The sequence below is a fragment of the Phalacrocorax carbo genome, chromosome Z (assembly GCF_963921805.1).
Source record: "Phalacrocorax carbo chromosome Z, bPhaCar2.1, whole genome shotgun sequence".
In the NCBI taxonomy this organism is placed as follows: Eukaryota; Metazoa; Chordata; class Aves; order Suliformes; family Phalacrocoracidae; genus Phalacrocorax; species Phalacrocorax carbo.
The window spans coordinates 85,330,307-85,355,526 of record NC_087548.1 but is presented as its reverse complement, the minus strand read 5'-3'; the positions used below and the strand labels follow the sequence as shown (position 1 = coordinate 85,355,526).

The following is a 25,220-nucleotide window of genomic DNA, read 5'->3' as shown; positions in this document are numbered from 1 at the left end:
CTATTTTATGAGCAGACGTCCTCCCTGTAAGATACAAACTTCAATGGTGACATAAGAACACTGATTGAGAAACGGTCTCAGCTTTACTGAAGAAAAAAAAAATCATGTTTGCCAAATTAAAAAGAAATAAAAGTTTAAATGAAGTTATCCTTAATAATCCATAAATTTTCAGCTTCCTTTACATCATAAATAAATAAAGACTACCAAAAAAATTTTTTGGGAAGAATTCAGATCCCAGAGCCTGCTTTTTCCTTCAAAGTCCTACAGATTTTTAGTTTAATAAAGTGACTCAAGATCAGTCAAGCTTTAAAAAAAAATAGAAATAAAAAGCAGGAGGGATGACTTTGAAGGTGCACTCTCTGTGATGATGAACGTGGGATACCAAATAAGGCTTTAAATCAACTAAATACATTAGACATAAGTAACTTGCCGGCTTAGAACCACTTTCTGCTGTAAATACCGCTATCCTATTAATAAAGGAAGTCACTCTGATTCCAAAGGCAGTCCTGCCTCTGTGCGAACACGGCCTCAGGTCCAAGTGACTACTGCTGGATGCTGCCTTCCACCCCGTGGCAGAGCGTGAGGTGGCTAGCAGGTAGCTGCCAGGCTTTCTCACTATTTCCCTTTTCAGTGCTAAGACCGCATGGGCTGAAAAGCAGTTACAGCTGCTTTTTTCCATTTTGATGCAACCATGTTTCACTGCCTCATCACGTACCTGGACCTTTCCGTGTGCTCCTTCTAATTATTTGAGCCTACTGGAGAACGATTTTCAAATGTGAATACAAAAGGGAAGGTATTTTTCAGCTTTTGTCCTTTAGAGAGTGCACATGTGTGTGCCATAAAAAAAAAATTACATCACTGACGTACGTCACAAAAGTGTCATTTATATTTAAAAACGTACTGCACTTTGAACACGGCGGCTAAGCGGTGTAACTAACGTGCAAACATCTCACTGAAGACCTCGGGGAAAGAGAGATTAAGTAACGATTGACAAAAAGGATTCCTGTAATTTCACTGTTTTCTGAAGTTGGCACGTTTATGGACATTTTCAACAAAAGGTAATTCTGACAGTAAATTACAAACACTTGGGTTCAGGATGGCCTACAAGCCACCTTGCTTCTGCCCCAGAAACTGCAGAAGCAGATCAGGAGACAAAAGCATCCTGCGTCCTACAAACGCCTCCCTGGCCCTGCCACAAATGTAGTCAAAGAGTGAAAAAAGTATTACGGGGGGAGAAAAAAATCGTAATGAGCCTCTCCGATGAGAAACGAATCGCCACTAAGTACACAACGGCGCACATTTAATCCCATTAACACCAGGCACAGAAAGAAGCGGCAGACTGGCCCCACAGCCGGCCCCGCGGCCGAGGGGGCAGCAGGGACAGCGGGACAGCGCCGGCCCGGGCCCGGCGGAGGCTCCCCACCGCGCCGGGCCCCGCTCCCCAGCCAGGCCGCCACCGCCGGGAGCCGGCCGCGCCGCGCCCCGGGCCGGGAGGGCGAGGGGGCCCCGCCGCCGAGCGGCCCCGGGCCCGGCCAGGAAGGGCTGGAGAGCGGGCCGGCCGCCCCCGGCCCCAGCGGGGGCAGGCGCGGGCCGGGGCCTGGAGCGGGACCGGCGCAGGGGCGGCACCGGGCCGGGCCGGGGCACTTCGCGGGCCTCCCTCCGGAGCCGCCGCCGGGGGAGGCGGGGAGAGGCCGGGGGAGGAGAGCGAGACCCGCGGGAGCAGCGGCCTCGTCCCCTGCGCTGCGCTCGGCAGTGCTTGTGCACCTGCTTGAATCAAAAAACCCAAAGAAAACCCCAAAACACAGCGGACTATGGCTTCGAACCATAATTAAATCACCTCGTTTATAGAGAAACTACAAGCAAAAAACCAGCATCGCTTCACCGGCACAAGGCTACTGCTCGGAAAAAAAAAAAATCCCACAAAAAACGCAAGTGAATGCCCCATGGCTGGTTTTTAGGCTTCGCTCTTGACAAATGTGTGTCATGCTAGATCATTTTAAATACTTGGTTTTGCTATCTAGAAATTCAAGTTGCCAAAGGATTTTTTTAAAAAAAAAAAAAGAAGGGTGCATTGAAAATTAAATAAAAACGTACAAACAAACTAAATCACTACAACATTGAAGGTCAGCACAGACATATTTCGGAAAAACATGGCATAAACTGCCTTCACCATCAGGTCACAAAAACCCCGCAGAACCCCTCTCACGAGGTGTGCAACCTGAACCGCACACGTACTGCAAACGCCAGCTGAATCGTCCCTCTGCTCCGAGTGCTGACACCGATTTCTTACAGGGATCCTCTTCTTTGCCGTCTTAAATTCTAAGCCAAAACAAAAACTACAATTGTTAAAAACCTGATGAGAAAATCCCCCTAGTACACGCCCACTCAGCTTTAGTTTTGGAAGTATCAGAAGTACAGCTAAATGACACTGAAACTGTACGTCCCGAAGAGCAAGCCTCAGGGAATAGTTTTGTGTTGGGCTATCGCACGCTGAAGCCTGTCACAGACGCTTCAGCCATCTCAACATCGAATAAAGGCTGGAAACGCTGCTGCCCCTCTCAGAGACGTATTTTGGAACATGAGAGAAATCTCTGTTCAGAGTTGGCAACTTTTTCCCTTCAGTTTTCTTCGTAAGGCTGCATGCCAGCCATCCCACACGAGCAGAACGGATGGAAAAGCTGGAGCTGTGCATGCACGTCTATAAATATACAAATACATCCATGTGCATATGCTTACGTGTGTGCGTATGTACATTCTTATACGTGCACATAGGCAGTCCCGAACCGGTGTTAGCGCGAAGGAAGCGAGCCGCCACGTTTCAGAGCCGCAGTGGAGCCCCCACGTCTCTGGAGGAGAGGAACCCCCAGACCTCTGCAGCTAAAGTTTTAAATGTACAAGACGCAGTCGCCGACTTAGTGGCTTACCTTCAGGCAGTGTCTAGACTGGGAAGTATGTACAATGTTAAGGCAACTACTGTCACCACAGAGTGAACACACTGTGACAGAGTGTTTTGCTGCCTCTGCTTTAAAAGGGCAGAGAAAACTCTGGTGTCTCACCATGCACAGAGAGTTTCAAAAAGAGACTGAAAAAAGCATCTGGCAGCAACCCCCCCGCTCCCGCCCCTCTCACTCTCTGGTTGTTGGGGTTTTAAAGGAGTTGATGGAGGAAGATTCATCACGTACTGAGGATGCCTGGCAGGACGCTGCTGCTTCTGGTGCTTCAGGAGCCTGAGGAATACAAGCATGCCACAACAGCCCGCAGAACACGGCGCAATAACAAAGCGCGCTTTGAGCAAAGCATCGCTTTGTGACTGCTGCCAAACCCTGCTACACCCAACAGGCCTCCTCGGTGTCTGTGAGTATATTCCCCTCACCTACACCTCAAAACTGGTCAAAAGGAAGAAAATCACCACGTATCAAACCTGATACTGTGCAAGGACGGCAAAGGAACCCACAGGACTAGCACCAAACTGGTGACAAAATGTATCTTGGCAGCCAGTCCTGTGCATACCATTTTCTACGGTGTGCGGGCAATGGCTTTACTGCTCGGTAACAGAAGCCATACACCACATCCACCACAAGAAGTCCAGCTGAACAGACAGAGCTTTTATTGTCTTATTACTTCTAGTGATGTCATTATCTCCCCAGACATATTCAAGATACTTGGCACTGTTGCATACGATGTAAAATCAGAGACATTCGCAAGAGTATTAGAGGAAAAAGAGGCAAACGCAACCCCCATCGTAGAAAGTGAGTAAAGGTTGAACCTGGCAGATGGGAAACCTTCCTGCTGCTAAAAGTATTCACGTAAAAAGAAACAGCTTAAAGCTAAACTCCACAACTGCAAAAACTGCCACATTAAGGGGAAATGCCACTGTTAACCTGAAACACTGAGCAGGGGACTTGGGCGATGGGCTGCTCATACAACCTCCTGCGAGGTCCTCAGTGCCACCCTCGCCTCTCCCACCATCGAGGGCGACGGGCTCCCACCGGCTCACCGGCACCACGGAGCAGCGCGCCAGCGCCGAGAGCTTCCTGGGAGAGCCAGGGCACTGTGAGCACCAGGCAACTGGACAGGTTCTGGTGACAAAAACCTCCCGAATCCAGAGTTTCTCTGGAGATTCCACGAGTTACTTCGATTTACATGTGGAGGTTAGAAGCTGTCTCAGCCCAAAGGGGGAAACAACACAGCCAACGAACAACATGGAAGCAAGTGCAGGACTGTGCTGAGCCTAGGACACACCAGACGGCGGCTCAGGGTGGGCGAGCCACGCGAGGAGCGCACCGACACCCATCGGCTTCTTGCCTGCGGATGGCACAATTCTTGCCTGGTGAAAGCTGCTGGAGGAGGATCGCTGCACATGAAGTACAGTCATGAAAGGCATATAATCCTTAGCAGTAAGAATACTGGAAATACAAACCATATACCTTAACAGAGTATAAAGACAACCATTACAATCATCCCAGGACTCACTAGCTGGTGTTACAGATATCGTGTATATATACCTACATATGCACAGGTATTATAATACCTATGGATCTACCTCCATCTCTCCTGCAGATTAAAAAGAGCCACCGAATACCAGCTGTCACAAGATTAATAGTCACAGTGACGGTACCACAGCGTGGTTTTCCATGCGTGTTCTTCAGTGAGAAACCTACAGACTATCTCACGTGCCACATGCGTGCCTATTTTGACAGTACAGCAGTTCAACCCACCTGCAGTTCAAACCTTCACAGCCAATCCTGTCAGTACTAGAAGGAAACGGCGTGAGTCCTCTGCAGCAAAAAGGCCCCAATTTCTCTAGAAGCGTGCCAATTATATCCTAAGAGCTTGCAAAATGAAGCATGTGCCATCCTTCTACATTCCTCTGAACGTCAAGTTTGCCCACAGCTTCCAAGCACAAAACCACCTCCGCTAGGTTCTACTATAAATAGGAAGACACATAATAAAGCATTAACAAGTAATTTTCTTCCTCCTGTCAGTCCTCCTCTAGACTTTTATTGTTTTAAAATTCATTAATATAAACTCCTTTTCCCCGTGCTTATTCCATACACAGATCTGCATGATTCAGGTCCCTTTGTAGCCCAACTCAAGCTTTATTTTTTCCCTTTTTAAACCCTCAAGTCCTTTCTCTTCAGTATATTCTCTGCTGCATTTTTTAATTACTTAAAAATCTTGAACGTCTCCTTCAGAAGGATTAAATCAGTTTCCCATCAATGTTCAAAAATTCAATTGCAATATGAGAGCTTTTTCCCCACCTGTAAGAAACCCAAAGAAACAGGACAAGGAAGAAAGATCAAACTGGTGACACAAGTGGAAAAAAAAAATTCCCTTATAACAATCAACAGAACAGCAAAAAAAAGAGGGCAAAAAGTGAAAAAGTCACACAGAATATATGACCATGTAAGCATGGGCACTCTTGCAGAAAACCTAGTCAGCAATCCAAAGCCATGGGAAATTTAAATTAGAGCTAAGGTCCACAATAGCAGAGAAATCTACAAATAAAAGGGCCTGCTCAGGTTGCAGGTATACTTAGTCTAGATCTCTTCAGATTTGCAAGGAACTTTATTAGTTTTATTAATTTTTTTCTTAAATAATCAAGAGATTCGAGTGCATCCACGTTACACGGTAAAGAAGATTAAGTTTTTTTCTTTAATCAAAATATCCATATGCATGTGCTCTATCTTCCAAATGGTGGGCGGATTCCCACTGCTTATTACTGCTCCAGGGTGCATTCTGCTACAGTAACTCATGCACAAAAACACTCCTACTACATTTAAGTAACGTTAAGGTTCTAGCAAGCACAAGCAAGAAGAAAACCCCCCAAATCACAGGAAAAGCCCGAGCGTTCAGCAGGGCGCAGTTCTGAGGAAAGCAAGCTGATAAGGAGTTTCAGCAATGCGTACGCAAACACAAAAATCAAACTCGGTGACATCAACCTCCGCGTTAGGCGCAGCCGGCGTGACCTGGCACCCCTCCGTGGGCTCGACCTCCTGCGGGGGAAGAAGCGCACGGCCCCCTGCCCTGCGCGCCTGGCGCTGCTCGGGACCGGGGACGGGACCGGGAGCCGCGGGCATGGGCACGCCCTGGGCGGCCGGACCCGGGACCGCAGGCTCCCAATGCCCCCACCCCCACCGGGGCGCTCCTCCGTCCTCGAGCTTCGCAGCGGGCGACGGACAGCGCGGTCCCACATGCGCGGCTTGCCAGCCCGCACGAACACCGCTCCCAGCACAGGCCTCTTCCAAACAAACGTTAATTTTACACAGAGACGCCTTTCCCGCTTGCTCTTCCGTCAGCAGGCTCCTCCAGATGCCCAGCCGGCGCTCGGCCCAGCGGAGGTGACGCCGTGCTCCAGGTGGCACGACAGCTTCCCTGGGCGCCGAGGCGACCCCTCAAAAGGGGACGCTGAGCCGCCGCCAACGTGACACGGCCGCAGCCTCTGCTCTGCAGCGTCCCAGCAGCCACCCGGCCTCAAGAAGAGGCGGCAGCGCGTGGCGAAGCAGCAATCTGTGCCCAGCAGCGTGCTGTGAGCCACCGCGCAGAGATAAGCCCTGGCTTTTGGAGGCGTGTGTTGTGACACTGGAATTTGCACACAGACCGCACTAGTAAGCCTTGCTGCTTTTAAGAAATGCAGCAAATACCATTAGGTATTAATAGTAAAAATATTTTTAACTACTTTTCACCAAGAAATCTTTTTGCTCATGAAAGCAACTTTCACTGAAATTTAATTCCGCAGTTCCACAACTTAGGCATCCAAAAAGTAGAGGGAAGTATGGCTCTTTAAATAGTTCTTCTATGGCCTAACAAAATGGAAGAAACTCTTGTAGACGTTTTTGTAGGAAAAGCAAGCTTGCGCTACAAAAATCAAGGCTCTGGGACAAAAACATACTATACCTTGCAAATGTTGTGTTCAAAACTAGCTGTCAAGGGAAAAGGTAAATTGAAGCAGAAAAGCACAACTTACTGTAATTTTCTGTCATTTTTGAAGTAAGTTTACACCTTTTCACTGTTTAAAAATACACTGAAGGATTTGAATAACAGCACAGAGACAAAAAAAAATACAGATGTGGTCAGATTTTTGAATAGCTTCTGTAGTACCACACAGAGTTAAGAGAAAATTAAGTCATACATCCCGAAGAAGCCATTTAAAACACTGCTAGTTAACAAAGCGTGTTTCCTTTTTGAGCATGGCTGACATAAAACTTTGAGCATGGCTGAGATAAAACAATAAGCTAAATTTATCAGAAACTACTGTTTCTATTTTGACTCCATAAGCTGTAGTTACTGCTGCGGAATAGAAAACTCCTTCCTACGTTATTTTCTAGGGAAGGGGCAAAAATAAATTGCTTTCAAATTCCTTTTTTCCATTTTAAGCATGGGGGGTTTTCACGGTTTCATTCACTAAATGTTAAAATCTCCCCTTCCCCTTTTGATTTTCATTTTACAGATGTATTTATATTATGGTTTCTTTGACTAAATGAGAGACTTGATTAGTAAGGATAAAGATCAGTGCATAGCAAGACCTCTTAACATGGAAAAACAAGGTGGAAATGGATGCCAAAATGGAAAGCTGAAAAAACTGCTTTGGAAATACTAGCTTGCACTTTATCTGCACTATTTCTTTTTGTACGGGGCAGTTTTGCAGGACAGTAAGAGCAAAAGTGGACATAAAACCCTGTGCCTCAAGTGAAATGATTTGCCCCTTGGACGCTGGCTTCCTTTCATAACTTCTTTCAACAGAGAAGACTAAAAATACTCATTATTTTACCAAATTCTAGAAGTCAATCTCTTAGGAAACACAAAAATTACTTCATCTATTCAGACAGCTAGAAGGTCATGTGATAAACAGACTTAAAACTGTATCGTAACACCCCATAAGCCTCAGCTGAGTTTTGTGCTTTCTGCGCCGAGTCTTCTGCTCTTCGTTTGTCTGAGGTTACCACCAGAGCCAAAGGTACACCAAGGACAGCTCCTACACAGTCGTGGAGCAGGGTGCTAAATAAAAGCACAGTGTCATCCCTGGTACGTCGTGCCGCAGGGCTGGAGTGAGCTCCAGCTGAGCAGGCATTGCACCCAACAGAAGCTGAGCCACTCCCTGCTCCGGAGGGATGCTGCTGGTAGAGGAAAGGAGCTCCCCGAGCAGCACGGATGGGAATCCTTCAAACTATTGCAGGCCCTGTCACTGCCCGCAAATGTCACGAAAACACGGCCAGAGCTGCTAAGGAGGCTGCAGCAGGGCTTCTGACGAGGCTCGCAGGCTGCGGAGCAACAACTACGAAGGGCTTTCAAACGTTACGCTCTTTACTAGGGTGGACGATACCCAGCAGCTGTTGCTTTTAAAAGCAACTTCTCATGCCAGAGGTAGTACCTCTAGCTATGCTCTTGTAAAACCCTTGTTGAGAAGAAAAAAATCATGGCAGAGAAGAAAACAACCGTTCCCTCCCTGGGAACCCAGCAAAGTATGTATGTGCTGTTTTATAAAAACCTTGAATTCAAAAACAACCCTACACACCCACGCTCGACAAACCTGCCAAGCCCAGAGCGCGATCACGTCAGCCTGTTGTCTTCAAGGAAGGTACTGGGTGAACAGAGGATGAAACAGGGAGAAGATAAATTGTTTTTTGTACCCCTTAGTGGCCGGACATCAATGCTGCAGCCTTGAAAGCTGCCCTTCCAAAAGCCGTGGGGAAAAAAAAGAATGCCAAGATTAGGATTGCAGCTATACATGGGAGAAGAAATATGTTAAAAGGAAGCTTTTAATGAAGGAATGGATGAAAAACTTCCAAGTACAGGAGATTAACATTCTAATCATATATAATTTTATTACAAAGTGGAAGAAAGGGATGAGAGGGGAGAACCCTCCTTCAAAGACCTGGAAACTCTCCGACACTAAAGATTAATTCAGTACATTTAGTACACAGTTCAGTTTGTAATGATGCTCTTTGCACACTTTCTTCTGGATTCCAAATGTTCAAAATATCTGGTAAATCATACCAGAGACCTAGATTTTCTGAATTACCGATTTTTTTAATGCCTCATGCAGCAGGTAAAACCCTTTTTGCAGAGCAAGAAGCAGCAGCAGCAGCGTGCACTTTTCCAAACGCTGTGCAAGGAAACGCACAGATGACCCAGTGGGGGCACGTAACACACACAGGTGCACGGTCACTCTTTCAGCTTGGCTGACCGTCGTCACTGCCAAGCTGCGCGCAATCTCACCACAGAAAAACAAAGTCAGGGTGAGGAGGGCCAGAGTCACTGTGGTCACAGTAAGTGCTTTCCCTGATATTCCTCTGTGTGGAGCAAGAAAGCCAGCACCCATCTGCATATCCCAAATAACAAAGGTTGCCAGTCAGCTGTGTTTGCTAAGAAACCAGCAGATGCATGACAAAAAGTTGGAATTTACAGAAATATGGGGACAAACATGGCTTTGCTTACCGTGGTATTAGACAAACAAAAATAAAAAGTGAAAGGCATCTAAAGCCTTGTGGAAAGAGGGCAGGAAGGAAGGAAAAGCTTTCAGCAGTGTTTGTGGACCAGCCCTAACTTTCACCATGTCAGCTGAAGACAGAAGGGTACAGGTGAATCTTGATTTACCCTCAGGAACCAGCGCTCCTTTCCCAAGGCAAAGGGACATCTCTTTCTGTCGCAGCAGTGGTGACTGAAGCTAGAAGGCCTCATGGGGAGAAGACTCTCTGCACTGGAGGCATCAAGAGAGCATTTTTCTTTATAGACAATGTTAAAAATAACAAGGCTATCAGACAAGAGCAGGGCAGGCAAGTAAGATGCAGAGGAGTTAACAGAATAAGGATATATGCCTAATTCCTTTCATTGAGGAGTTTATTTCTGACTCTAGTGGAACCTCAGCACCTCTATTTCAGGGACTCGGACGTGAAAACAGACTCATCAAATGACTGAGAAAACTGGCTCCTCTCATAGCCAGAGAATTGTTCACATTTCAGTTCCCTTTTTAATGTGAAGCAAACTGGACACTAGACACACCATGACACTGTTACAGGAGGTCTGTCCCACTTCGAGAGTCACAGGCAGTTTCGGGGGAGAAGGGAAAGGGCAAGGCTTCACCAGTCACTACATGCTATGTCCATCCTTACTGATACTGCACGCCCTAAAATAGTAACTTACATAGTGTGTAGTCACCTACATACTGGATCTCATTCTGTAGAAACCCTGAAAACAGAACTAAGCATGTCTCAAAATAATTTAATTATCTTTGAGAGGATAATTTGCTAACACACATTTTTAAAATTTATTTCTTCCTTCAGATTTAAAATTTTTATGTTGACATTTCAGTATGGAGTCCTTTATAAAATTGGAAATACAATGCTGCATAAGCTCCATATACAAATTATGGTTACTTTGCATTAAGAAGATTTTTGGCTTTTGTTCCCTAAAACTATTTGGATGCTGTTTCAGCTTTACATTACATACACACATACATACCACACCAATATATTTTAAGCCTGTGCCTTTGCATCCCCATTAGTACACACAGTAGAAATAGAGCAGCTGAACCAAACTTTTGCAGTTGGAGCTACCTGAATATCATTCACGGGAATTCGGGATGTGGTTGAGAATCAGGGCTTTGACTGGAGCCCACTCCTGCGGTACTCTCTCCACCGCAGGTGCGTGTGTGCGTGGAGGCCAGCACCAGGGCAGGGGCCTCTGCTCTGCCCACAGCGTACACCAGATTCAAACAGATCGTCGTTACCTTGTGCACAGTCAGAAGAAATGTGCAAAGGGTAAGGCTTTCTGCGAAGTCATCCATACATAGAAAGGCAACAGCTAAAGCGGAGAGAGATGTGCCTGTATGACTAGCACCTGCTCCCAAACGGCTGCGTGTGCCTGATGCGTGTCCTGTACGTCCCACAGCTCCAGGCACGAGGCTGCTGTTGGCAAAACCACTATGACGTGAGGCAAGGTGCAAGAGGGGGTTCTGAGGAGGTTCTGATGTAGCTTTGAGAATAAAAATTGGAGTAGGTGTCCTGGTTTCGGCTGGGACAGAGTTAATTTTCTTCACAGTAGCTAGTATGGGCCATGTTTTGGATTTGTGCTAAAAATAACGTTGGTAACGCGGAGATGTTTTAGTTGTTGCTAAGTAGCACTTACACTACTCAAGGACTTCTTCAGTTCCCCATGCCTTGCCAGGGGCACAAGAAGCTGGGAGGGGGCACAGCCAGGATGGCTGACCCCGACTGACCCCAAGGATGTCCCACACCATATGACATCGTGCTGAGTATATAAAGCTGGGGGAATAAGAAGGAAGGGGGGACATCCAGAGTGATGGTGTTTGTCTTTCCAAGTAACTGTTATGCATGATGGAGCCCTGCTTTCCTGGAGGTGGCTGAACACCTGCCTGCCCATGGGAAGGAGTCAATGAACTTGTTTTGCTTCGCTTGCATGCACAGATTTTGCTTTACCTACAAAACTGTCTTTATCTCAGCCCAGGATTTTTCTCGCTTTTACTCTTCTGATTCTGTCCCTCATCTTACCAGGGGAGAGTCAGCAAGTGGCTATGTGGCACTTGGTTCCTGGCTGGGGCTAAACCACGACAGCAGGAGAACAGTTATATTTATGAGCCTCTTCTGTGACCGTTGTTGACTTCCCATTTGAGCATCTCAAAAAATGTTTACGTTGCCTATATCCAATGAAACAATTTTAGTTCTGAACAGCATGACAAGTTTATACAGCACAGGAAAATTCTTCTCCCGCTACCTGCTTTGAATGTGGCTTGCTTATTGTCAACACCTATAAATATATATATGAATAAGAAACATTACTACATTTGTTACAAAAGCATACAGTAAGACAGTAGCAAAACTGTCTCCTGATATTAACCTCTCATATTGATTTTTAAAAGCCTCTCTTGGTTAGCACTGGCACACCTTTGCTAGAAAAGCACAAAGAACGAAGACATGAATTTTCATTTCCATGTTACACTGAGTAAGCATAATCACTCCACTAAATTAAGTACAGAATGTTTCCCAAAATGTGTATATGTAATTTTGAAATATGCTTAAAGTCTCAAGCACTGTTTAAACATCTTTCTATCTTCTGGGGTTTTTGGGTAATCTTTAGCACTGCCATCAGCAATTTTGGTACATAAATCCAAGGAGATACACAGAGTAAACCGAACAAAGGAAACCTAACTCCAGGTCATTTGTCTACCCAGCAGTTATGAGAAAAACAGACACTACCCAGAAAGCGCATTAACTGTGCTATGCACAAACTCCATTGCTCTTACAGCAGCCACCACATGGCACCAAACATTTGCTCCCCAACGGGCAGAGTAATTTAAGAAAAAGACAAGCTAATTAGCTCTAGGTTCAAAGAAAAGGACAGGATATGAAAATACAAATAGAAAGAAATTAATGAAATTTAGCAAGTTTAAGCTAATTCTTAGGAACGCATTTTAGAAGATTTATAGGAAGAAAATGTTACAAAAATTCCAAATATAATGTGGCTGTCTGGGTTTCCAGCATGGCAACTGAATGCTCTGCCACTCCTCTGGCATTGCACTGGGAACAGGGAAAGCATTTCTTAAGTCTCTGAGGCTTGGGCAAGCACACCGGCAGCTCTAGTCGACCATCTGAGATCGAGTGCACACAACGGCCTGTTTAGCCAAGGACTAGGGATAGCTATGCAAAAACATACACAAGAACAACTCTAAGCAAAAAGTCATTGAACATTTGTGGGAAAGAAACAGGTGTTTTGCCAGAAAAGAAGGCAAAGACAATCTCTCAGCTTTCCCCTCTCAAACAGCTTAGTAGCAGCATGTGAACAGCAGCGCTGTTTGCACACCCATCCTCAGGAAGAACTTGACTAGTATCTGCCTGCACATACACACTGCAGAACATTTCATTTCCCTGCACCCAAAACTGCCTCATTTGCATGTGCGCCAAGTATTAAATTATGGTATATTTAAAAAAAAAAAAAAGCAAGTCTTGCAAATGCTGCAGCTGATCTGGCTAGCCTTGCCGCTGAAGCAGCCTTTCTTCACGTAGTGTTTCCTCTCAGACTGGCAGGGGACGCTGTTTCTGGAAACTACCTTTGTGCTTCGGGAAGCCGGTGGGCAAGAAAAAAGGCACTGCTAATCCTCTAAGAGAGTTTTTAGTTGCTGGTAGCAAGGTATGTATTACGTAGTACAATTATTACAAACACGTACCTAAAAATCCGTGACGCTTACCATCATATTTACTAAGTTTCTGCACAGTAAGGTGGAAGAATACTTTGCAAAATACCAAAATGTTAGATGTCAGTCTTAGCAGTTGGGAATCTCTCTGAATTATTCAGAAGTTACAGTTATTACTGTAACAAGAAGTTACAGTAAAGTTTAGATTAACAACCCAAACAGCCAGACTCCTGAAGGAGTGGTTACAGAATCTGCTTCTGGGAGGGGAAACAGCTCAGAAGGTCTCCCCTCCGTTCCTGCCCTCTCCTGCTACAGCTCATCCCTTTCCCGAGTTGTAACTTCTCTGGTCTAGCACACAGCAAAGCCTTAACAAGCGCTGGTGCCTGCACGGCGGGTGGGCAATGAGGCCAGGCAGACAGGGGCTAGGGGCAGAAATCTCACCACACGAAACCAAGAATGAAACTGCTCCCTGGGTTATGAGCACCGATTACTTTCCTACCCTGCAGCGCTCTTCAGCAAACTTTTTATTGTTATGCCTATCGCTGATTTTCTTGTCTTTAGTCCTCAAGCTGGTTTTTTCCCCACTCACTCCGTTTACAATAAGAAACCATTGTATTTCTGCTTTATTTTACTCCCCTTCCCCTTGCCCTCTGCAACTTCTTATGTACTCTTAGAAATACAAAATATACATGAAATTTGGAATGTTCACAACATGAATCACTCTGATATTACTTCTAAATTTCTACTAGCAAAAATGCTCTCTCCATATATGACACTACTGAAATAATGGTATTGAAATGGTATAAACAAATGGCTATTTCCTTCATCATAGTTTTGCGGCCATCATTACGCGCTCCGATTTGCTGTTTATCTTTCTTTTCAAATATTGGTATCAGTATCGTTGCAGACAAATCCTCCCACATACAGAAGAATTAAAAAATTATTTAAAAAAAAAGGTCTAACCTTTGCTGACAGGAGTTGTACAGCCTTCGAGGTTCAACATTATATCTTCATCTCTGTCATCTGCACCAGCTCCCAAAAGCATCCAACTCTCGACATTATCACTTTCAGACATCACACTCTCCTCCTCCGAGCTATCATCTATTACCAACACATCTTGGATGGCGTGAGCTCCAGCAGAACTGACTGGGCTAAGCTTCCCACTAGTGCTTTTCCTCTGCCTTGAAATGTCTGTGCCTGACCCAGCAGGATACAGGGTATTACATCCAGCAGCTTTGTCATGACTTGATGGGGAGGATCCTGGATGGATATGTGTTTTCCCTTGAGCGAAAGAGCTTGTCGACTTCTTTACTTTGCTTTTGTAAACACTGTCTTCATCTGGTGTATCAGACAAGACAATGATCTCAGGGTCATCTGAAAGCAGAACTCCACAATCAGTTAGTTCAGCGATCTTCTCGTCTTCACACTGTTTCTCAGTTAGAACTGAACTATGACCCGTGACTCCCGCAACATCAGCTTCGTCATCCATTTCCAGTGTGCTGATTTCTCCAAGATTTTGGGAATAGTGGATCTGGCTGTAGAGATGAAATTCCACCTCGCTATCAACACTATGCTCACTGGATGACTCCTCATGATAAAGTTCATCTTCATACGCTTCAGTATCCTCATCATCTTCATATCCAACAAACATTCTGGAAAGCGACTAGTCTACAAAAAAACAAGAGGTTGTATCAGAATGGTCATGAATGTATGCCCAAACCCATCTTTCAAATGGTACCTTTGGTCTTTCTGAAATTGCTAAGGTTATTCATAGAGCTCTGCATGCGGAAGATAAACTGAGCAGACTTAACAGCTACAGCAGTCAATGCTCAAATCCATAACAGCAAAAGCTACTTAAGGGTGCCTGTGCTTTAATCTTAACTACTACTTAACCTCAACTACTCTGGCTTCTGAAAGTTGCACTTCATGCACTCTAAGCTTCCACAGCTCCTCTCCACCCTGGGTTCAAAACCAGGGTACCTGCATGGGTCGGGAGCGATGAGTGCCTGAATCCAAGTTTTGATTGTTCTGCCAACTCGCGTTACCCCTGGGTACTCTGCAACTTGTTTTACTAAGTAACATCTTATATGCATACCTGAAAGAGCAGCGAAGGAACATTCAGCAATATTTGACAGAAGTAACTTGGAGCCTGTCTACACCCAGGCTGCAGAGCCACCTGAACTGGCACTTCAGCATTTAACCCTATGACAAGAAGTGCTAGGGCTACGATACAGAAGCACCCAGACACGCTCAGGTCTGAAGGTAGCATTAAAAAAAAAAAGAATGGTAACAGTAGTATACAAACCTGCAGCCTTCATATGAACTACCACATCACATTGTCCTGTCAGGACTTATGAACTGTGTTACAATGCCATGAAAATGCAATAACGATTCTTTTGGACCTGATGAAAATAAACCTGCAAACAGTGTCTGCCCAGGTCAGCTTGACACCTCTGTGCTGCTACCAGTTAAGCAATAACTATGAACAACCTTTAGTGGCCTTTTTGGTGGATCTAGGACTAAAGCCCCAATTTCCCCTCTCATGTATTCAGCAATACTGCTTTTTAAACAAACACACTGTATGAGCTGGCTGATGGGACAAAGTGCACCCTCAGCACCTTTGATGATGATGCAAAATTGGGAGGAGCGGTTGATACAGCAGATGGTTGTGCTGCCATTTGGAGGTACCTCAGTGGGCTGGAGAAGTGGGCACAGAGGATCCTCATGAAGGTCAACAAAGGTAAATGCCAAGTCCTGCGCCTGGGAAGGAGACAGCCTGGGAGCCCACTGCCTGGAGAGTGGGTTTGGAAAAAAGGACTTGGGATGGGCCAGGTTGGCCATAAGCCAACACACTTTGGGGACAAAAAACCCCGTCTTGGGCTCCTGAAGAGCATCGCCAGCAGGGTGAGGTAGGTTATCCTTCTGCTCTAGTCAGCGCTCACAGGACCTCATCCACAGTGCTGTGTACAGCTCTGGGCCCTCCCATACTAGGAAAGATGGACATACTGCAGCGAGTGCAGCAAAGGGCCGCTAAAATGATTAAGGGATTGGAGCATCTCTCATATGAGGGGGGGGCTGAGACAGCTGGGACTGTTCATCCTCAAGAAGAGGCTCAGGGGGATCTTATAAATGTACATAAATGCCTGATGGGGGGGAAGAGTAAATAATGCAGAGCCAGGTGCTTTCACACCTAGTGTCCAGCAACATGATGAGAGGCAGCAGGCACAAAAAATAAAATACAGGAAATTCCACTTAAGCATAAGGAAAAAAACCTTTTTTACTCTGCTGCCCAGAAAGACTGCGGAGCATCCATCCTTGAAGATGTTCAAGACCCAGACGGGCATGGCCCTGAGCAAACCACTCTACCCCGCTCTGCTCTGAATCAAGGGGTTGGACAAGACAATTGCTAGAAGTTCCTTCCAACCTCAACTATCCTGTGACCCCAACCCAACGGCAAGTGCCCCTAGAGTTCACTGCCTACTCCCTAGTGAGACAGGGAATCCAGAGGCATTCTGAAGTTACTTTGCTTCATTCATGGATACATTATTTTATTTGCATAACCACATTATGCATGGAGGAAAGGGAGTCCTTTCTCTGAAAAGTCCGTCTTTATTTCTGTGTTACAGTTACTCCAAGGGCAGCCAACAAGCTTTTTTAGACAGGAAACTGTCAGACAGAGTTCAGTTTTTTAGTTCAGGAAGGAAGTTGCATGGTATTGTTTAAATTCACATACTGACACTCGAGTACAAAAATTTAGATTTGGGATCTTTGTATGCAAGTAGTTTGTGCAATTATGGTATTTAAAGAACCTGAAGTCTCTTACTATGACAGCTTTCTGTGCACACCCTCCAAGAACTGTCCTTCCCTGATTATGATAGATTTGGCCTCATTTGTGTTTGTGTTATACCAGAAGTCAGACTAAGGAAGAAAATACTTTTCCCACCAAAATAAACAAAGCAAACTTTGGCCTCTTCAGTGGCCTGCTAGGAGGAATCCCATGGGCTAGAGCTCTGGAAGGCAAGTATTCAAGGACCACTTCCTCCAAGCTCAAGATCGGTGCATCCCCTGGAGGAAGTCAGGCAGAGGATCCAGGAGACCCGCATGGATGAGCAAAGAGCTTCTAGAGACACTCAAATGGAAGAGGGAGGTTCACAGTATGTGGAAAAAGGGACTGGCCATTTGGGAGGAATATAGGAATGCTGTCAGGGTGTGCAGAGATGCGATGAGGAAGGCCAAGGCCCACTTGGAATTAAATCTGGCAATGCATGTCAAAGATAACAAGAAGGGCTTCTTTAAATACATCAGCAGTAAAAGGAAGACTGGGGGTACAGTGGCCCCACTGCTGAACAAGGAAGGGGCCCTGGTAACGCAGGATGCAGAGAAGGCGGAGTTACTGAATGCCACCTTTGCCTCAGTCTTCACTGCTAAGACTGGCCCTCAGGCATCCCAGCCCCCAGAAAAGAAAGGACAAATTGGGACAAAGGAAGACTTGCCATCGGTTGAGGAGGACTGGGTCAGAGATCACCTATGGAAACTGGATCCTCACAAATCCATGGGCCCCAATGGGATGCACCCACGAGTGCGGAGGGAGCTGGCAGATGTTCTCGCTGAGCCACTCTCCATCATCTTTGAAAGGCCATGGAGGACAGGAGAGGTGCCCGAGGACTGGAGGACAGCAAATGTCACTCCAGTCTTCAGAAACGGCAAGAAGGAGGATCTGGGGAACTACAGGCCAGTCAGCCTCACCTCCATCCCCGGAAAGGTGATGGAGCAGTTCATCCTGGAGGTCACCTCCAGGCACGGAGAGGACAAGAAGGTTAACAGAAGTAGTCAACATGGATTCACCAAGGGGAGATCATGCTTGACCGATCTGACAGCCTTCTGTGATGGTGTGACTGGCTGGGTAGACAAAAGGAGAGCAGTGGATGTTGTCTATCTTGGCTTCAGTAAGGCATTCGACACTGTCTCCCATAGCTTCCTCACAGGCAAGCTAAGGCAGTGTGGGTTGGAGGAGGGGACAGTGAGGTGGACAGAGAACTGGCTCAACAACAGAGCTCAGAGGGTCATGATCAATGGGGCAGAGTCTGGCTGGAGGTCTGTCACTAGTGGTGTTCCCAGGGGTCTGTGCTGAGTCCAGTCCTGTTCAACATATTCATCAATGACCTGGACAATGGGACAGAGCGGCCCCTCAGCAAGTTCGCTGATGATACCAAGCTGGGAGGGGTGGCTGATGCACCAGAAGGCCGTGCTGCCATTCAGCGAGAGCTGGGCAGGCTGGAGAGCTGGGCCAAGGGGAGCCTGATGAAATTCAAGAGCAAGTGCAAGGTCCTGCCCCTGGGGAGGAACAGCCCCCCACACCAGCACAGGCTGGGGGGGACCTGCTGGAGAGCAGCTCTGCTGAGAAGGCCCTGGGGGTGCTGGGGGGCAGCGAGGTGACCCTAAGCCAGCACCGTGCCCTTGGGGCCACGAAGGCCAGCGGTGTCCTGGGGTGCATTAAAAGGAGTGTGTCCAGCAGGTCAAGGGAGGTCCTCCTCCCCCTCTCCTCTGCCCTAGTGGGACCGCATTTGGAGTACTGTGTCCAGTTTTGGGCCCTGCAGTTTAAGAAGGACAGGGAACTGCTGGAGCAAGTCCAGTGGACACCTACCAAGATGGTCAGGGAGCTGGAGCATCTCCCTTATGAGGAAAGGCTGAGAGATCTGGGTTTGTTCAGCCTGGAGAAGAAAAGACTGAGGGGGATTTCATAAATACCTGTAAGTATCTGAAGGGTGGGTGTCAGGAGGATGGGGCCAGACTCTTTTCAGTGGTGCCCAACGCCAGGCCAAGGGGCAACGGGCACAAGCTGGAACACGGGAAGTTCCACCTGAACATGAGGACAAACCCCTTCCCTGTGCGGGTGCCAGAGCAGGGGCACAGGCTGCCCAGAGAGGCTGTGGGGTCCCTTCCCTGGAGACATTCACCCCCTGCCTGGACGCGGCCCTGTGCCCCTGCTCTGGGGGTGCCTGCTCAAACAGGGGTGGGACGGGATGATCTCCAGAGGGCCCTGCCAAGCCCCTACCATTCTGTGATTCTGTGAAACCACATAAAACGTGACAGCACAAGGAGGAAACAATGCTTACTGACAATCCATACGTTGCACCCTTTTCTATTTATTTAGGCTTCCAGTAGATGAGCACACATGATCCAATCTCACTTGCACAGCTAAAGAAGTCACTTTGGTCATCGCCAGCTGAGATCACATCCAAAGACCATCAGAACCCTACTCGTCCGCACATTCACTCACCTCTGCCATATCCTATTAGACTCAAGTTGGTGTCTAACCTATGAATACAGTCTTAAAACTTAACAAGTAGAGATTATAGAATCCTTTTTAAAAGCTCTCATCCACAAAATGATTATAACCTCCTGGAAACTTTTACACCTGCCAACACAGAACTCTGCTTAGCAGCACCATGCATGTAGCAATAACCTGAGGATAACATGGATGTATCTGCTAGACTCTGCCTCTCTCATCCAGGTTCTTAGGTAAATATAATATCCATTATGCCAAATAAAGCATGAAAGAATGCGGTCAGAACTTGGTGCTAATAGACACAATAAATCTATTTTATACCAGTGATTAGGTTTGTATGTGGCAGATAGGAGGAAGAAGTAAAACACTGGTCACCTGAACTGTTGTAGGTAGTAAAAAAATAAGACAGAAGAGCACCTGACAGACCAACCAAAGCACCCATACTTCAGCTTTATGTGGGGTCACCCTTTCAAACAGGTCTTAGCCTGCTCCCATACACAGGGTGAGAATAAAAGCAGAGCTAGCTCCAGTCAAGCACATTTACAATAGTAATCTGTGATTACGGGATGTGAGAAAAGACCTTCAGCGATGTAGGAAATGAAAGATTTCCCTGAAGCATGCTGCAATTTTAGTGATACTCAAAAAGCTGACTTAATTCAAGATCTCTTTCCTTTCCATTCTGTCACCCGCTGAAACAAGTTACCAAAGTACATGACCATTGCTGAAAACATGCAGCTAAACAAGGCTCCTGGATCACGAGTGTCAAAGAGCGCCCAAGGAGCTGACTCACAGATACTTCATAAAGAAGGCAAGCGTAAGAAGACGCAGCACTGCACCTCACTTACTTTGATCTGTCCTCCCCAGAAGCTCAGCTCAAACAGCAGCTCCTCCTCCTCTCAGGTCCCTGCACAAGTGGAATGATGAAGGGCTCCTCCTCTTGCTCAGTATGTATGGCAGGCCACTGAGAAACAAAAAACATCAAACATCAGCATCACTACACAGCCTGAAGATGTCTAGTTCCCCTCTTCACCGTCCTCAAACTCAGGCAATAGCTGTGCCCCACCTCTTATTCACAGTGTGAGAAACACCCATTTCAGGTGTTTTGCATCAAAGCAGACAAAAACACTGCCCCAAGGAAAGGAGAGCTCAACAGACAAAGGTGCGCTGTCATTCAGATTCTCAAAGTGAAGCAGTCTCTTACTGTATTCATGCCGATACTCAAAGAGAAAAACATATCTGACTGCTAGCTAGTCTTCAGCAGTTTAGATTTCCTTTCACCAGTGAAAGGTTTAGACTATGTGCAATTGTCCTTTTTGCCACCAGCTAGGCAGAGAACTGTGCCCTTTCATAAGGAAGAATCCCACTCCTACCTGAACCCAGAGCACAACCTTCCTCAGAAGTACCTGACTGCCTCTCTGGTAGGCCACAAGTAAGAACAGTTCAGGTAAAGGGCTAATGGTGTTATACAAAATGAAAAAAATCACAGCTATCTGAATTCCTTTTAACCATTTCTGAAGAAAAGTCCAGATGGCTATAGTTACAAATGGCAGGAGATCATTTTCCCAGGTCATCTACAAAGACTGCTTGCCAGCACTTTCCATGTAGTCCATTATAACCCCAGCATCCCCCCACCTGGTACAGTGACAGAAGCTGGCAGCAGCACAGCGCAGTCAGAACGGAGGTGCTGGTTGCAACTTGCAAGCAGGGTAGAGAGAGCACAAACAAGTTAATCGGAACACCCGCAGCAGTTTCCAAGTTGCATGCAGGCAGCTACCTCCTCAGACAGAATTTCAAAGCAGTTTGGAAGACTCAGATGTAACATACATGCAGAAGGGGCTTTGCATAGGACCAGTAAGATGCCCAGGCCAGTCCTTCCCACGCTATTCCTGCTTCATGTACCTTGTTTCTCCCTACCAACTCCTCCTTTCCTCTGCTTAGCTTCATTACTTCTGCTGCTCTTACTTTTTCAACTCCTGAAATCTTTCAGAGCTCACACAGTAACCTTTTTCTCTCTTCCTCTCATTCTGCTTAACCTCAAATATTCAGATTTCTTAAAAGAAAAAACTCTCAAACAATGAATTGCAAAATAGATCACTTTTTCATCCTTTGCAAATATGGCCTTTCAGGCAAATGTACTATTCCCTCCACAAATCATCAGTAAATTCCAAATATTTCCGTATTTTTCTTGCTCCCTGCTTGATCTTTGAAGTAACGTCAAATCTAACACTTTAAGACAAAGGCCATGCTGAAGGTACAGCAACAAGCATGTTCTTTGCGGTCTCAGGAGGTAAAGATCCTATCGCCGGACTCTGTTACAGACAGACACAACAATAAAATGGAAAAGAAGGCTCTTTTGAGGAAATTACCAACAGCTTCCTAAAACCACAACTGTCCATCAGAACGGAGGTTCAGGCATCAGAATGGTAGGAGACACCAACGGACTTCATAGCTGTGCGCAGACTAGGCCTTTTCTCAGCTTTCCATTTACTTGTATTTGTGACACACAATCCACCTAGTACTTCGGACCATTAAGGTACTGCACAGGTGCAACCAACGCGAAATTGATACCAAACTTAAATGTCCAAATGCAGTTTAATGAAGTCATTTCAGCTGCTGTAACTGCATGTGTACCCTTCACCAGAAGCTGCCTACCTCCTTTTTGGGAGAGATAAGCAATCAAAATGCACAGCACCAAAATGAAAATAACATCTTTTTTCTTCTTGCTACCCTACAATTGTATGCAAATGTCAAATCTGAATGGATTTTTAAAAAAGAAAAACAAACCACAACAATATATGATTATTATCAGAGATCAATGTCAGGTGACAGCTTTTTTCTCTACAAGTATTGTGTTTCTGCACCAAACGTAACACAGATTGTATTTTGGCTTATGGGGAAAACCAAGGTGCACTCGGAGCACGTGAGAAAGAAACGATTTTCATTTGCCACCCTGGGTGGGATGTGCAGCCACCAGACAATCAGAGCAGGTCCCCGCACCGATGCGCTCAGTTTAGAGTATAAATGTCCTCACAGTGACACATGTGAGAATGCCTCAAGGTAGATTCCAGGGCACCCCCCACCCCGTTTTCATGAGGCAGACCCTGACAAGTACGTACTATACCTGTCGTCTCAGTTTCAAGTACCCAAGAAAGGGGCAGACAGCATAGTAAAGCTGATCTAATGGTGACATTTGCTATTAGTTATTTTTGGCTAAACTTTGTCACTCGTTTCTTACAAGGGTAGCTGGCATTGCTCAATACTGAGATGTAAAACTCATTCTTATGCTGATTTGCTGTGTGTTCGAGATAATGTTTCTTTTCTGTACTTTCTTTAAATACAGTGCAAATAAGCGTAAAGGAGAAAAGAAAAGCTTTGGAGAAGAGATAAATGTTTTTCTAGCGACATGCTATACCTTCAGAGGATCACAGGAATATATCTTCCACACCCAAACCCTGGAAAATAACAAAACATTTGAAGTTTACTTCAAGCCTTTTGGAAGGTTTCTCCCACTAGCAACTCTCAGAATCGTGTTCGAGAGTAACCGTGCAAACATCCTCCCGTTAATAGATGTGGTTCTCCTCAGACCAAGGCTGAACGTGGCCTGGTGACCTGGACGCAGCTGCGCCAGCCGGAAAGAAATACAGATCCCGAGTATCCGGAGCAGCAAGCGGGAGGAAGCGCGGAGTCGCCGCACCGGCACGCCGCCGATGGCCGGGCCGTGCCGGTGTCAGCCGCGCCGCGGCCGAGCGAGGCCTGAACGGCGCCGGACGCCCTGGCTGGCGGCCGGCCCCTCCCGCCGCACCGCCGCCGCGCCTGGGGCCGCTCGCCCCCGGGGCTCCCTCACGGGCCGGGCCGGGCTGCAGCCGGAGACAAACACGGACGCTGTCGCAGTGGCTCGCACACGTTTAATGGCAAGGAGGGTTTGCACCCAGCGGAGCGGGCACGGCCCCACCGCCCCCCCACCGGTTACCGCGGGCGGGCACGGACACTGCGCGCCGGGAGGGGCTGGGCCGGCACCGGGCCGGCCACCCGGGCAGCGGCTGCCGTGGGCAGGGGGGGGACGGCGGGGGGACGCAGAGGGGCCTTCGCGGGGAGGCGGCGGGGCTCGGCCGGGCGAAAGGCCGGGCCGGCAGCGAGGGAGGGAGGGAGGGAGGGAGGGAGGGAGCGAGCGGGGCGGGCCTCGGCGGGAAGCCGGCGGGCGGCCCTGCCGGTGGGGAGGCGCAGGCCCGGCGGGGCCGGGTCCCAGGGGTCGCGCAGGGAGGCAGGGCCGTGCCGCAGGGGGCCGGGGCCGGGCGGCCGGGGCCGCACCGCTCCCGTACTCACTGCCGGCCGCACCGGGACACGCCGAGCAGGAAGTGGCGGCGCCGCGTCCCGCCCACCGGCCGCGTGCTTCCGGCCCCGCCCCTCCCCGCGCACCGCCGCCGCCGCCGTCACGCGGGCGCGTGGCGCCGCGCTCCGCCCCCCGCCCCCCCAGCAGCGGGCGGGGCGAGCGGCGCGGCCGGGCGCGCGGGTCAGCGCCCCGCACCCCGCGCCGTGCCGGGCGCCGCGGGAGCGCTGCTGCTGCCCGGCGGCGGCACGGCTCTGGGCACAGATCGCGGTGAATTGCGTGCCTGGCTCTGCCTCCCGCTCGGAGGGATTTCCACGGCCCCCCGCCTGCCTCCGCCTCCCTCCCGGCGCGCAGGAAGGCACAGAGCGGCGGGCCGAAGGAGCGGGGGCGCGGGAGGAGTGCGGCAGGTGAGGGGAGCAGCGGGGGAGCACGCAGCATGCCTCGCTCCCGCAGCCTCCCGCTCGGAAGCAAAGCCCTGCTCCGGCCGGCTGCCCCGCGACCGTGTGGACTGCAGCCCCGTGGCGAACGGGAAATGAGGCCTTGCACACCCCCGTGCGCCCGTGCCGGGGGAGATGCTCCGGGAGGAGCCGATGGAGAAGATGCGGTGTCTTTTCAGTTCAGGCAAGGAGAAGGGTTGCGTTCAGGCAGGGCTCCCTGCGGGGAAGCAGAGAGCTGGCCGAGGAAGGAGCGGTCATTTGGGTGCAAAGAGCCCCAGCGGCTTCAAGGCTGGTTGACCTCAGAGGGGTGGACTTGGACGAGGCAGTGAACCGTCAGGAGAATCTGCTGAGGGATGCCAAGGACAGGACTGAGACTGGGAACAACCCAGCTGTGGGGTTTGATGGGCGGCCTGGAAAATTTGAGCCTCTTGCTGTACTGCCTGCCAGATTTAAACAGTTTAACCAGATTTTTCAATCGCAAGCAGAGGCTGCTTTGGAGAAGGCGGAGGATTTGGGCTGTTGCGTGACAGGGCAGCTCAGAGGGGAAGGAGGAGGAGAAGGGCCCCTCTGGGTCAGCGATGACTTTGGCAGAGCTGCTGCACGCCCGCGGCGGTGAACCTGAGCTGGCTGGCCGCGCCCCGCAGCCTGGCCCCGAGGCTGTGCGGTGCTGGGCACGTCCCCTGGCCGCAGGGTGAGCTTCCCCGGCTGGCGACGGCAGCAGAGGAGCCTGCAGGCAGCGCCCGCTGGGTCCCAGCAGTTACACCACCTGCCACACCTTGCCTTTATCCAGGAGTGCAGGAAGGAGTTCTCATGCAAAATTCCTTTCTGCCTGACTGCTAGCACAGATGATGCACAGGACTGTTCTCTTGCAAGGAAGTCCTGTAACAGCTCAAACAACCAAAGTGGGGTTCTCCTTCCATGGAGGGGACCTGCTGGGCGTGCGGCGCGGTGCGGTGCGCTGGCTGGAAGCCTGCGTGGTGCTGCACAGCACGCGGGTCTCTGCATCTACAGGAACCC

At 48.3% G+C, this 25,220-nt stretch overlaps 1 protein-coding gene across 2 annotated transcripts in view; it reads right to left on the bottom strand.

Annotated features, from left to right (window-relative positions):
* ZCCHC7 (zinc finger CCHC-type containing 7) overlaps window positions 1–23,822 on the bottom strand; it is a 123,409-nt gene extending 99,587 nt beyond the window's left edge. The window contains exons 1-4 of one of the 2 annotated variants that reach the window (XM_064437907.1): window positions 23,763–23,822; window positions 22,852–22,891; window positions 20,285–20,400; window positions 14,114–14,818 (exon numbers count right to left, since the gene is read on the bottom strand). In XM_064437907.1, coding sequence (XP_064293977.1) covers window positions 14,114–14,801 — 688 coding nt within the window. In that variant the 5' untranslated portion in view covers window positions 14,802–14,818; window positions 20,285–20,400; window positions 22,852–22,891; window positions 23,763–23,822. The remainder of the gene's footprint in view (window positions 1–14,113; window positions 14,819–20,284; window positions 20,401–22,851; window positions 22,892–23,762) is intronic. The other variant, XM_064437908.1, reaches the window with a different exon arrangement.
* Window positions 23,823–25,220: the final 1,398 nt, after the last annotated feature.